Here is a 14,323-nt window from a genome sequence, read left to right as displayed (position 1 = left end):
TTTTAAAGGCCCCATCTGCACTATCCCTTTAAAGTGGTTTTCTACTACTACTTTAAATGGTCATAGCTCTTCCCAAAGAACTCTGGGAACCCTAGTTTGCCCATCACAGAGCTATAATTCCCAGCACCTTTAACAAACTACAGTTCCTAAGATTAATTGGGGAGGTATGCTTTAAATTTATAGTGTGCATGGAGCTAGCTGCACCTCCAAAAATCCTGTTTTGAGTAGCCAACCAGTTATTGCCGGAAAGCCCACAAACCAGCCGCATGATGGCAAGGGTCCCTCTCTCACTGTATGATTTCAGTACCTGCTAGTCAGAAGGCACAAATTGTGTGTCTTCTTACTCCATGGTGCATGAGGAATAGCACCAGGTATCTGTGCGCCACCATTTTGTGTGAGTGAAACACGGTGGCAACTGGGGTCTGCATGCATGCGATTATTTGTTTATTTACTTATACTTATTTATTTGTTTATTTATTTATACACTGCTTGGCTGTAATAATAAAAAACCACTCAAAGCTGTTTACGACAAAGTAAAACAATAAAACCGATAATAATTCACAGCCAACATACAAAAGTTGAAAATGCTAAAACAGATTAAAATTACCTCAACTTTCTAAGCATCTGAGCAGACTTGTCTGAACAAGGATGTTTTTAGCAGGTGCCGAAAAGAGTATAGCAAAGCCACATGCTTGATCTCAATAGGCAGGGAATTCCAAAGTTCTGCCACACTTAAAAATCAAATTCTCACTGCAGCTTTAATGGCTGACACAGTGAAATTATTACTGTAAGCCCACAACTCACACAGGGGTTACATTCTCAGGATGGCAACTAAAGGCAAAATCACATCTAGTCAAAACCCACTGGGTTCAATGGTAGGCAGGTTTGCCAAAGTCGTTTCCCCCAGAACCCTTTTTAGGTTTTTAAAAATTATATTTGCCACATACGTAAAGCTAAATGTGCACAAGTTAAATGTGTGTAAGTTGCAGGCTTACAGTATTATTTTTTAATTGACCACACTGCGTATGATTCCAAGACCGTTTCAGCATGTGTGGAAACTGCTGCCATTTTGCACTGGATTATTTATTCATCCTGTTTGCATTCTACCTCCAACAAACTCAGGGCAGAGTATTTTTCAGCATCCCATATTTATCCTTTACAAAATCCTAGGAGGGGGCTTAGGCTGGAAGGTAGTAACTGGATCAAAACCATCCAATATGATTATCAGAGTTGAGGAAGGCTTTAACCCATGTTGAAGAGTGCCTGGCGTGCTCTGGTCCATGGGGTCACGAAGAGTCGGACACGACTAAACAACAACAATGAACCCATGTTTAAGGCTGTTCACCTTGTGGTTAGTGCACCCACTAACTCCCCCTTCTGACACCAATTGGCCACACCCCTCATTGGTCAGAATTGTGGAGGCCTGTCTGTACACAGGCCTCTTTTCAGACCAAAGCTGAATGAGTGGCTGTCAGGCAGATGTGGCCTCAGTGTCATCCAGTGCTGTGATTGTGGCTTGCAGCAGGTCCAATCCCCTGCCCCATATGTTTGTTGGAGGTGGGCCATTTGAAGATTTCTTCTCTCTGATCCGAATGGGAATCTTTCTCTGGGATGCATGAGGCAACGTGTATGGATGACCTTGAGAAAATAGTTCTGTGTGACATAAAATACAGTTCATGACACCATGGGAATGGAGTCTAGTCTGCCGTTGAGATGGAGCAGGGACTTTTCAGTGGCGGCCTCTAAGCTCTGGGATTCCCTCCTACCCATTCTGCGGTCCTTGTTCTCACATTCTGCCACCTCTTCCTTCCAGAGGACAGGGAAAAAATATATTTCATTCTGCCTTTCCTGTTTGGTTGTTTATTTGATAATTATGGGATTCTGGCACCACTGTTTCAGCAGCTGTTTCCCTTTATTCAGTGTTTTAATTTTATTGTTGTTTACGTAACAATTAATTGTTTTCACAGTAATATCGTTTTAAATCTTTTTATCACTGTTGGACACTGCTTGGTGGTCAAAAAGCAGTATGCAGCTACTGTAAATAAATACAGCAACACTTCCTATCTACGTGTAAGTCATTTTCTGCAAGCATGAAATATTGTGCATGATCTGTTATGTTTGTGTGTGTATGTTTGTGTGTGAGAGACTCTGTTTATGCCTGTGTGTGTGTGAGAGAAAGAAGGAGATTCTCCTTATGCTTATGTGTTTGTGGAATATGACACTGAATCTGGCAGATGCTCAGCGGCGTAGCACTACTTGTGTGCAAAATATCCTCTCCTCTTTTGCAGCCCTCTCTGCCTCACTGCCCTGAACCCCTCTTTTAATCACTCCATCCTTTCACCTTCTTGCTCCTGCACTCCCTACTGCTGCTGCTGTTGCTGCTGCTGCTACCCAAGAGCAGGTCTCCATGGTGATAACACCCCCCCCATCCATTCCTGCATCCTCCTCCCTTCAGCCTAAGTGACATGCCCATTGTCCAATCCACAACCCGGGCTGCATGGGAGGGCTTTGATCTCCATCAATTTCTCTGCTACCCGAAGAGCAAGGTTTCCGAAGGGGGGGGGGAACACCCAGCCTCCTTCCCCCCTTTTTCTCTTCCCCTCTTTTCCCCCCTCTTTCCTTCCTTCCTCCTTTCAACTGGGATTTTAGGTTTTTCTCCTTCACCTCTTCCCCACCCCCCTCTTCCCCACACATCTGCTTCCTCCTGTTCCCTCCCCCTCCCCATGTGAGATCACCTATTGTTACAATGGCTTTCTTCGCCCCCCCTCCATCCTTGCCGCCACTTCTCTTCAGCCACCTTTGACTATCCTCTGCCCTCCCCTCCCTCTTTATTTATTCCATTTCCCATCTCCTCCCCTTCCTCGGCAAGAAGATGATGCCTGGGGATGAGATCCAGGTAGCAGCCAGCCAAGCGGTCGCACATCCTCCGAAGGATGCAGGCGACACAACGATCTGTTGGGTACCATTGTTCTTGGCGTCTTCGGCTCTGCTCCATCCCTTCTGATGACTGATGCCCACCGTGTCTCTGCTTTTCTGTGCATTGCTGGGTGGCGGATCTCTCCCTCCCTCTCTCTCTCTCCCCCTCTCTCTCCACTCCCCACCCCCCACTCCGCACCTACGTCTTGAGACCTCTCCCCGCCTTCCTGATCCATGATCCCAGACTCCCCCTAAGATGCTAAGGCAAGGCCCCTTCCTTCTCCTGGCTGCGTCCATGTCGTATTTCAACCCAGAGAAAGCTTTGGCAGCGCCTTCGGAAAACGGTGAGTCTTCTTGGCAGGTTGCGAGGGCTCCCATTCATCTGTGACAGTGGCCACCCCTCCTTGCCTTTTGCCTCCCTCGCCTCCACCATCTGTGGCCACCTGTTTGTGTGATGGGTTACCTGCCCAAATTAGACAACCATCCCACTTTCATGTGTGCAAAGCTGGGCTTGCGGGATTTCTCGCTTCCCAAACAAGAGGCTGGCGGTGTTTTCTGGGTTAATAAATTCCATTCCGGAGAGAAGGCTGGGATTCCTGTACAGACCAAATTAATCATTGCTGGTTTTCCTCAGATGCCTATGCCGGCGGTGTTTGCTGGTTGACTGGATTCCCCCCCCCCACCCCTTCTTCCTTTCCGACCCTGGCGAGGGAAATTGAGTAGACCTGGAGGGGCTGAAGGAGTGGCAAACAAGAATAGAAGTTATTTGGGGTGTGCGAGAACAAATATGTTTTTGTACATGGTGGGGCCCATGATTAGAGCACAGCAGCAAAGATCTGGGATTAGTGTGTGAAGAAAACAAGGAATGTGTGTGTGTGTTTGTGTGTGTGTTTGTGTGTGTGTGTGTGTGTGAGAGAGAGAGAGAGAGAGAGGTGGGGAGGGGTGGGCGTGAGGTCTGTGGCATCTTGAATATATAGCATGAAGCCACATTTGGTCTGGCAGCCATCTGGAGAGAGCGGCGTGACTCACTATGGATGTGCCCTTGGCACAAGGGTCTGGTGGTGGTAGAGTTTTGTGGGAATTGGCATGTGCTGTGGGACTGCTGAAGTGCTGGGAGGGCCGGCATGCCTGAGATGGAGAAGGTACTTGGGGCCTGAAGGGGGGTTGTGAAGATGAGCTGAAAGAGAGAGGAAAGTAGAGGTTTATGCGTAAGGGACGAAAAGCTGAAGGGAAGGGTGGGTGGATATGTACTGATGGATCGTACAGGTAAGAGTAAGTGACAGGACCTCATCCACTGCTTACCCTTCTGTAAAATGGGAGCAATAAAGACTTTCCTCATAATGTTAGCTTGTGGGGTGTTTACAAGTGTGTGTGTGTGTGTGTGTGAGAGAGAGAGAGAGAGAGAGAGGGTCGGGTGGGGGACAGAGGTCACACCCACACCATACATTTAAAGCATATGAGTCCTCATAGAGCTACAATTCCCAGCACCCTTAACAAACTACACTTCCCATGATTCCTTGAGGGAAACCATGCTCTTTAAATGTATAGCATGGCTGCGGCCAGAGATTAGGACAAGGGAACATTGCTTGTGGTTTTACTGGAAGTCACTGCCTGGCCTGTTGCGTGAAACAGGATGTTTGCATTGGATCAACTTTTGGTCCGATCCGATAGGGTTCTTGTTTTCTGCGAGACAGAAATAATCACAAAGATTAGTTCCTCGCAGTGAATTCTGAAACACTGTTGGATCAAAAGGCCTGTCAAACAGGCCAGGAGTTTTATCTTCCTTATACCCTTAAAGGACATTCAAAACACATTCTTTTCATCAAAGAATTCTAAGCTTTGTAGTTTACCCCTCATGAGTTGCAGTTCCCAGAAATCCTTAAGAAACTACACTGCCTCAAATTCCTTGAGGGGGAGGGGAATGTGCTTTTAATGTGCTTTAAAGCTCTAGTGTGTATGCAGCTTTGGACAAATTCAGTGTTATTCTTGACAAAGTAGCTAATGAGTTTTATTTCAGGATCCTGTCACCCCTACTGTTCCAACAGCTGGAAAGTTTTTTTCCTGAGTTATAATCAAAGCCCTTTCTCTTTCTCTTGCAAAGCCAGTGTGTTCCCTCATGTACAACCCTTCCAATATTTCCCTCTCTTTTTCACCTCTCGTTCTGTACATGCTCTGGTGCCATACTGCAGGCTGGAGTGGTGGGACTCAGGCTACCATTGGCTTACTTGCCATGATGTCACCCGGAGGGTAGGGCGTCCTGGGTTGAGACCTTGGGCCTTTTTGGCCCAGATGCTTTCTTCTGCAGACAAGGGCAGATAAATCCATAGGGAAACAAATGATTGTTCTAGTAGCCCATTTAGGGACAGGCTAATCAAGGCCATTTGGGTGATGTCAGAAGAAGCAGTTTGGTGGGAAGCCCCATGACTTCATGATGGGCTCGGGACAGAGAATGTGACATTTCTCTTTGCTTCATCAAGAAAAAGTCTATGGGCTCACCACAGACTGTTTGCCAGGCTTCTCTTAATGTAGGGATTCATATATTTTCCCTGGAAAATCCAGCTGGATTTCCAATTCTGGTATAACTTTTTCCATGTAACCACCCCCAAGCCTTTAGAAAAGAGACACCTCCAACTAGAGGATTAAACTGGTTTAACGGTCAATTCCCATTCCTACAAAACCCTGGGAATTGTAATTATTTTGGAGGAAGGGGCTAGACACCTCAGCATCTTCACCAAACTACAGTTTCCAGAATTCTTTTTTTTTGGGGGGGTGGGGGGAGTAATGGCAGTTAGAGAGGTATAAAACAGTTTATATAGCCATGGCAGTATATTGACTGTTTTAGGTTTTTTTTCAGTTTTAGATCTGAAAAATACATCTGCACAGTTTAGAGTTCTGCTTCTGAGGCACCAAATGGACAGGTGGTTGGCAGTGAATGGAAAGTGGGATGGATAAAGTAATTGACAGGGAGTTGGTAAAAAGTTTCCATTGGGAAGACCCGGCCTCAGAACCCAGCATGTCAGGGCAAATGTCAGGACCCTCCTGGATGGGTGCCACCATCCTTTCATATAAATTTTGCCTAAGCATTTTGATAGGGGAGCAACTGCTGCCACAGCCATCTTTATCACCTAGAATGTCTCTAGGCCTCAAGTCCATGGAACCCAAAGGCATTCTGAGGGGAGGGAAAGATGGTGGCAGCTATAGCTGCTTTCCTCAGCTGCTGGTAACCTTCTGGGGTGTCCAAGTGAGGTTGTGGGGAGTGAGAATTGGTAGGGATGGGTGGTGGTGCTGAGCCCAACACGCAGCAGAGCAAGTGGCAAGGCACTGGTGTCTTCATTTGTCTGGAAAGACCCACCAGCATGGCAGTGTGGAGGACTGGAGGAAAAACTTGCTGAGGACCCATTCACACTGGGCGCTGTAGGGCTAGATGTCAGGAGGTCTGCATGTGGGGAAAAGAGGAGACTGGAGTCACGTGGCTGGGAGGGTAAGTAGTACTGTAGTTTGTTAAGAGGATGAGGAGTGGAGGAATGTTTATGATGATGAATGGAAGGAACGGTTTCTGCCCTGGTCTAGGGAAGTGTGTAGCCAGATTTGTGGTGGAACCGGATTAAACACGAAATAACAGATGAGTGGAGAATGGTGCTGTAGGTCCTGAACAGATGTGTAAGGGCTGAAACCACAGAGAATTTGTTTACATTTGGGGGGTTGAAAAACACACACACACACCCCTGACATCTGTCCTCCATTCCCTCTCATTGACTGCATCTCAGTCCTAAGATGTAGAATTCTGGAAGAAAATTTGAATGCTTGCTTATTTACTCTCACTCCCAGTCCTAGCGTTAGGCAGAGTGAGGCGGCTGCCTCAGGTGGTGGATGGTGGAAGACAGGCAATGGCAGCGAGGTGTTGGACAAAGCTGTGTGTTCCCTAGGGGTTTCTCTGCACCTCCTAAGCACGTACGCTGCCCTCAGGCAAGGTGGAGGAGGCTAGCCTGTCGCCTGTCTTCAGCTCTCAGGCTGCATATGCACCATGTCTTCAAAGCACATTGAAAGTACATTGATTCCCCCAAAGAACCCTGCGAATTGTAGTTTACCCCTCACAGAACTATAGTCCCCAGCACCCTTAACATACTGCAGCGCCCAGGATTCTGCGTGGGGAAGCAAGATGCTTTCAATGTGTGATGTGTGTACAACCTAGTCTCATTTCTTCTATACAAGTAATAGGAGGGTGTCATCTTGTATTTTGCCTTGGGCAATGAAGAAAGTTTGGGTCAGCCCAGCTGCTTTGGCTGATTCTTATAAATGCCATATTATGGGTTGTGGACAAACCTAATGAAGCCTTATTTACCTAGGGATCCATTAGCCACGCCATCCCCTGGACCTCGGAGGGAACAAAAGTACCAGGAAAGCAGAATCTTCTTTGGAGAAAAAGAGTTTATTGAGATCTGAGCACAGAGTCAAGGTCTGTACTCAGAGACAGCCTGCTGGTTAGTTCCTAGAAATACACTGGCTGTAAAGCAAGACACTTCAGCAGACTTTCTTATACCCCCAGACTTCCCCAATCGGCTAGCAAATATTGCTTGCTTAACACATTTTATTGCTTGCTAAATATTCCTGTCTTTCTGCTAAGCCAAGCACTCCCTCCCACCTCCTTGTACACGTGTTCGCTAGCTAAGCATTCCCTTCGTATCTCTTCTTATCTAAAGCAGAAGTAAAGCAGGAAACATCTTGCTAGTGGTTTTTAGTTGACAGCAGTTTTTGGCTAGGCAGGAAACGACCTTCTGACCTGTAACTAGCATCAGCAGTTTCAAGTAGCTGGTTAGACAGGAAACGGCCTCCTGACCTGTCTGATTTAGACTTTGCAAATAACTGCATTTTTGGGTTTGAGCTTGTGTAACCATCCTAGCAGAGTGCCGGAATTTACTATGTGTAGATAATATTTGAGAGCAACAGAATAAAATATTGAGAGAAACCTTTCCCATCTCCCTTTACTCCGTCCTCTTCTTTTGAACAATCTATTACTTAGATTCGTTCTGGGGTAGGGGTCTATATTCTCTCATTACAGCAATCACGCGAGGTCCCATCATGCGAGACATCATCTTTTTCATCATATGTTGCAGGCATTGCATTAAGCAGGGTATACAGAAGCAGAAAAGCAATAGAAGCATTATTGGGCCTATTCTCCCCACAAATACGATACCGTTCATGCCAACAGAAATACGAGAGCATCCATATGACAAGGGCGGTACATATCACTCCTACCCACCAAACCCAATATCTCCATGGTTCCTCCCACCAATATTCAGGGGGTGTGCTCATTGTTGAAGAGCCCACTGATATTTGTGCCCGACTACCTGTTGAGCCTCAAGGATGAGAGCCCACCGGTGAGCTGATGCTCCCACTATGTGGGTCAATTTTTCTATTAGCCCTGTTGGGTGGATTGAACTCTCGTGCTGCCTCCCTAGTGACCAGAGCATATGGAAGCTGAAATCCTGGGGTGGCAATTCTTACTGGCACTTGTTTAGTAATTTCAATGCACACCTGGCTCAGGCTCCCATCTATCACCTGGGTTAAGAGTAGGACCTGGTCTATCAAATGAGGTTGGTACAGTGCTCTACCTTCCAGATAACAGTTGACTACCCTCCCACAACAGCAAGAGCGGTACAGAACTAGATAGATTTCGATCGTCTCTACAGCTTCCCGTAAGAGCACTGTCCACGCATGCTGGTCAGTGGTGTGGGAGAGGAGCCACAACGGGGCAGTGGGGTGTCTCAATACGGTAATCTCATCAAATCCCAGTTTCCAATAGCCATAGAGCACGCCATCTCTTACCACCGGCAAGACGAACCAGTCGTAGCAGAGGCCAGCAGGCCAATAGGGTTGGTATGGTTCGGTAGGGTCAGGGCAATAAGACATAGAGCAAGTCAATAAAGAAAATAAGAGAGAAAAGAGAAAGTCTTTGTAACTGTCCTTGTGATGATTAGTCGCAGGATCTCGTTGCCCGTGGCCTAACGCTTTTCCTGGTAGCGTCAGACACAAGGTGATGATCAACTTCAGAGGGTCAGCGGGATTTCTTTTGCAAGTCCAGACACCCTTCTTCAGATGCGTGTGATGTACCCAGGGGATCACCTCGACTACTTTCACTGCAGTTAGGGATGAGGGGGTCGCCAGACGCTGTCACTCAGAGGGACTGGTGAACCGGCTCAGCGAGACTGCCACGGGACTGCAGGTGTACGCTTGAGGGAATACCTGGAAAGAAAGCAAACACACACAACAAACACAGGGATTGCACTTGTTCTTGGGTGATGTGATCTCCCATCTGCCCAAACCGGCGGGGATGCCTCGGACGAAAGGGGTTGGCCTGCCATATAGAAGTTCAAAGGGTGATAGTTCTCAGTCTCTTGGTTGGCGCACAGGGCACATTTTGGGATATAGCAGCAGTTAGTTATAGCAGCAGTTAGTTGAGGTAGAATATTCTCCCAAGGTGCGCCTTAGCAGCTGGGCCTCCCAAATGGGTGGACTCGTGGTAATTCTTTACAATTGTGCTGGCCAGATGTTGGGGCACAAAAACACGGCTGTCCGGTCCTTCCTGGAGCGTTGCTCCTTCTTGGCTGGTCCACTGCTGTTCATCAAGGGTGTAACGTGGTTCCACATCGTCTGGAGTGAGTTCTGGTACCAATATCAAAAGTCCCGGTGGTGCCTCTAAATTGGCTGGAGAACAAATGTCTACGTTGGGGGCGCTGCCTGCGGGCGCCCCTCCCATCCAATTCTTCACCGTGCGTAGAGATATCAGCAAGGCGGTCGTCACTGGAGGGGATCTTCAGGATGCTGAGACACAGTCCAATCTGAAGCAGCTTTCTTATGTGGTGGACCCAAGGGGTGGTGCCAGCGACCTTCACAGCTGTGGGTGTGGAGAGCAGATGGGCCCTTCCAGCACGGCGGCAGTGGTGCCTGGGACCAGTCTCATCCACACCTCGTCACCTGGCTCAAACTGGTCATGCAAGAAGTTCGGGCCTGGGTTGAGAGAGAAAATCTCGAGAGAGAGACTGTACATAATTGTTCAATTCCACATCTTGAGCAGGGATAGGTGAAAGCATGCACACATAAGGAACCGGTCTCCCAAACATCACTTCAAAAGGGTGACAAGTGAATACGTTTCAATGGGAGGCTACAGACTCTAAGCAAAGCCAAGGGCAACATGGACACCCAATTAGACCCTGTTTCTTGGGTCAATGGTTTTTTTTCAAAGTCCTGTTCATCCTTTCCTCTTTTCCAGAACTTTGGGGCCTATATGCGGTACCCACCATCTTCCTTCTTCACTGGCAACAGTGGGGTGTTTCACTGTGATTGGCATTGTTTCAAGATTCCATGTTGAAGCAATCGCTTCAAATGCACCCACACTCCTTCAGCTGCCTGTCGTGGGATGGGGTATTGGTTTTTATCTTTCGCCCATAGTCCAGGGTCAACATCATGAGGCAGGCTAACAGGGAGGATTCCCTCCTCTTCTTTTACCATCATCAAGCACCAATGGTCTCCCAGGGGCATTTCTAAAGAAAACTCTCCTGCTGGTCCAGTTGTCATCATTACTTCCCCCATTGGTTGGAAGGAAATCTGGGCTTGTAATTTTGTTAACAAGTCTTGGCCCAATAAAGGAATGGGACACTCTGGTATATACAAAAAAATTGTGCTGGACTACTTGGCCACCTAGGCAGCAGGTAACAGACTGCAAAAAACGGGGCCTTTTGTGATTTACCTGTGGCCCCAATTATATTAACCACTTGGTTTGTGGGTTTTGTTACAGGCACAGGTAAGACTGAGTGGGCAGCTCCCTTGTTCACCTTCTCCTACCTGTAATAAGGTAGCTAGGTTAAGGGCTGTGGTAACCTGAAACTTCAGGCGTGAATGTAATAACAGCATCTGGCACTTCCTCATTTTCGCTTGTGATAGGAAATAGGTGCCTTTCATGTCAAGTAAGGCTGGGACTGCATGTGGAGTCACACAGGTGGTGTCCTGTCCAAACGTGAATTTTATCTGCCTTCGTGAGTAGGGTGGCCACTGCCACAATCGCTTTCATACAGGGGGGGGGGCAATCTCTGTTCTGTTGGGGTTAGCTTCTCTGACAAGTATGCGACGGGTTGCTGCCAATTTTTCAGTTTCTGGCATAAGACTCCCTTGGCTACCCCCTGGTCTTCATCTATGAACAGCGTAAAAGGCTTCTTGGGGTTTGGATGCCAAGCACTGGGGCTTGTTGTCACTTTGAGATCCTGAAAAGCCTGCTGCTGTTCCCTGCCCCATATAAAAGGATCCTTCTCTATTCCCTAGTTGACTCATGCAGGGGCCAAGCAATGCTTCTGTAATTAGTAGTGAGTCCAGGAGATATTGTTCATCATCATAAGTGGGATTATAGGTTTAAAAAAAAAAAAAATCCCTTCAAACAATTTTACGATCTTTGCTGGATTCTCCTCAAAAGAGGGGTTCTGATTTCTCCAATTACAAACATCTGCACTTGAAAAGGGTATATGCTGGACCGTGTAGGTCTGTGGTGCCTTCGCTTGTTCAGCTGGGACAGGGGCTGGTGGATCATAAACCCTCTGAAGGGGCATTTCTCCAGTTGCCTGATCCTTCCTGGTTTTCTCATACTATCTGTGAGACATAATTCTCTTCGCCGCCTGTCCCCACTTACGTTGCCATCTCTTCCTCTTTTCAGGGGTGCAGCATTCTGCTGCCTCAACTAACAAGGGGCTTACATCCAACTTCTTCCTCAAATGGCTTTACAAACTCCTTTAGTCTCTTTTTCTGTCTTTCTGTCCACATTTTCTTTCCTTGATTCATATCATCTAGTGTCTTCCTAAACTCTTCGTTATCTTCCTCATCTTCCTCTTCTTCCGTCTCACTATCCTCCTTCGCAGGTCCTCCTCCCCCCTACACCAGCACCTCCCTGTGCTTCTTGATCTTGGCCTGGGGGGGGGGGTTTTGGAGGGGCTGTTGGTGGAGTGTAAGGTGGTGGCTTAATCACTCCCCCTCCTCATCTTCTGGGTCTTCTAACACCAGAGGCTTCACTGTACAAATCCTGTTCTGTGTGTTGCTGTCACAGCAAGACTTTAGCCATGGTAGATTCTTTTCTTTACATTGGTCTTCCATGTAGAGATATAGGGGATCTGGTCTGGGTGGACATTTAATATATTTTGCCACAGGGGGTTGATTTGCCACAGGGGGTTGATTAATTGCAAATCAAAGCCACGCAGTTCTCTGGGTTGGCAAGTCCACCTCACATAAAGTTTTGAGTCTCTGTTTTTTCAATGTGAATCATCACTCTTTGTGGCTGTTTTCCAGTTATTAAAAAAGCATTCCAGAGGAATACATTGGCTTGCTCCAGACCCTATTTTTTTTTTTTTTTTTTTTTTTTTTCTTCAGATACTCCGCACCTGACTGGGCTGTAAATTCTTTCACAGTTCACACGATACAGATTGTGGTCTGCACGAGGTCGCCCTGGCAGAAAACGCACAACCCTGCAATCGCTCGGCCAAGGGGAGCGCTAGGCCCCGACCCACACTTGACAACAATTCAGTCACTGGAGTATCTGACACACAACATGTCAACAAAACACTCAATTCCCTCTGCCCCATTCCCTTTCCCAAACCTTTACCAATTCCTTTCCTGGTGGCATTCTTACTGCCGGGCACTCTACTGCCAACTACCAGGTGAGGCTGATCAGGCCTCTGGCCCTTTCCCTCGGGCCCCTAGCCCTTTCCCTCGGGCTTACCTTTCTCCGCTGCGGACCTGTCCCCTCGGCGCCGTTCTGTCCTCTTGTTCTCCCTCAACTAGATGTCTCCGCTCCAGGACGGTGTGGCAATCTCCCCCTACAAACTGGCAGGGTGTGCACCGGAAATGCGAACGCCGATTGGAGCTGTTCACCTTAGTTGAGCCTGGCCCTCCGGTCCGTATTTGGGGAGGGGGCTGATCCCGGGCGAGCCCCCAAAGAAATGAAGCCTTATTTACCTAGGGATCCATTAGCCACGCCATCCCCTGGACCTCGGAGGGAACAAAAGTACCAGGAAAGCAGAATCTTCTTTGGAGAAAAAGAGTTTATTGAGATCTGAGCACAGAGTCAAGGTCTGTACTCAGAGACAGCCTGCTGGTTAGTTCCTAGAAATACACTGGCTGTAAAGCAAGACACTTCAGCAGACTTTCTTATACCCCCAGACTTCCCCAATCGGCTAGCAAATATTGCTTGCTTAACACATTTTATTGCTTGCTAAATATTCCTGTCTTTCTGCTAAGCCAAGCACTCCCTCCCACCTCCTTGTACACGTGTTCGCTAGCTAAGCATTCCCTTCGTATCTCTTCTTATCTAAAGCAGAAGTAAAGCAGGAAACATCTTGCTAGTGGTTTTTAGTTGACAGCAGTTTTTGGCTAGGCAGGAAACGACCTTCTGACCTGTAACTAGCATCAGCAGTTTCAAGTAGCTGGTTAGACAGGAAACGGCCTCCTGACCTGTCTGATTTAGACTTTGCAAATAACTGCATTTTTGGGTTTGAGCTTGTGTAACCATCCTAGCAGAGTGCCGGAATTTACTATGTGTAGATAATATTTGAGAGCAACAGAATAAAATATTGAGAGAAACCTTTCCCATCTCCCTTTACTAGCTGTTGACATTTTAAAATGTGCTTTAGAGAAAGACCCTGTCCCCTTTCTTCCTCTGCCTCTTGCCTCCCCTGCAGATGGTTTGTCCCAAGGCCGGGCTCCCCTGGCCCCTCCCTATGCTGTGGTCCTGATCTCCTGCTCAGGCTTGCTGGCCTTTATCTTCCTCCTCCTCACCTGCCTGTGCTGCAAGCGGGGCGATGTGGGGTTCAAGGTGAGCCTGGTTGTGGGGATTTGAGGTGGTCATGGAATGCTTTGGGGAAGGGATGTTGTTGTTGTTATCTGCTGAAAGGCATTTGTGGCTTGTATTCTGTGAAGCTAAACAGCATCATGGATTGGAGTGTACAGTTTCCTAAGCAAAACCTATAGCCCTCCCATTAGTCCCTGAAGGACAGGGATGATGGGAGGGACACAAGTTCCCCATCCCTCATGTTGGTGAGAAGACCTTGTACCAGCGGTTAACCACATTGGGCATTTCCTGTGGGCCCCATTACTCTAAAGTGCTCCTCACCAGCCTGATCTGCTGCCCACTAGCTCACCATTGGGTTCAGCTCCACCCCATAGCAGTTGGCTAGCAACCTCCACCTCCTTGCTTGAGCACTGAGAAAGGGGGCAAAGGGTCCTTCTTCTCAGATTCTGGCATTCTTGGTGAGATGGCTAGGCATTGCCTGCGCTAGTGCGGTTTGCTGTGATAGCTAAAAAGGCTTTTGAAAATCATTTATCTTTTTGAAAAAGTTAATAATCATAGACTTGTACAGTTGGGTCCAAGAGA

The 14,323-nt window shown here is 47.6% G+C and overlaps 1 protein-coding gene across 6 annotated transcripts in view; it reads left to right on the top strand.

Moving 5' to 3' along the window:
* Positions 1-2,190: 2,190 nt before the first annotated feature.
* Positions 2,191-14,323, top strand: part of LMTK3 (lemur tyrosine kinase 3) — a 36,273-nt gene continuing 24,140 nt past the window's right edge. For 2 of the 6 annotated variants that reach the window (XR_014504266.1, XM_083409172.1), the window contains exons 1-2: positions 2,191-3,260; positions 13,632-13,765. Coding sequence is in view for 5 of the 6 variants with exons in the window: in XM_083409172.1 (XP_083265298.1) it covers positions 3,173-3,260; positions 13,632-13,765 (222 nt within the window). In the remaining variant the exon portion in view is untranslated. Of the gene's footprint in view, positions 3,261-6,302; positions 6,963-13,631; positions 13,766-14,323 lie in introns of those variants that run through there. The other 4 variants (XM_083409168.1, XM_083409169.1, XM_083409171.1 and 1 more) reach the window with 4 other exon arrangements.

This window comes from Podarcis tiliguerta (assembly GCF_965153285.1).
Source record: "Podarcis tiliguerta genome assembly, chromosome: 13".
Classification (NCBI taxonomy): Eukaryota; Metazoa; Chordata; class Lepidosauria; order Squamata; family Lacertidae; genus Podarcis; species Podarcis tiliguerta.
The sequence above is the reverse complement of the archived record's forward strand: the minus strand, read 5'-3'. Positions and strand labels throughout refer to the sequence as shown.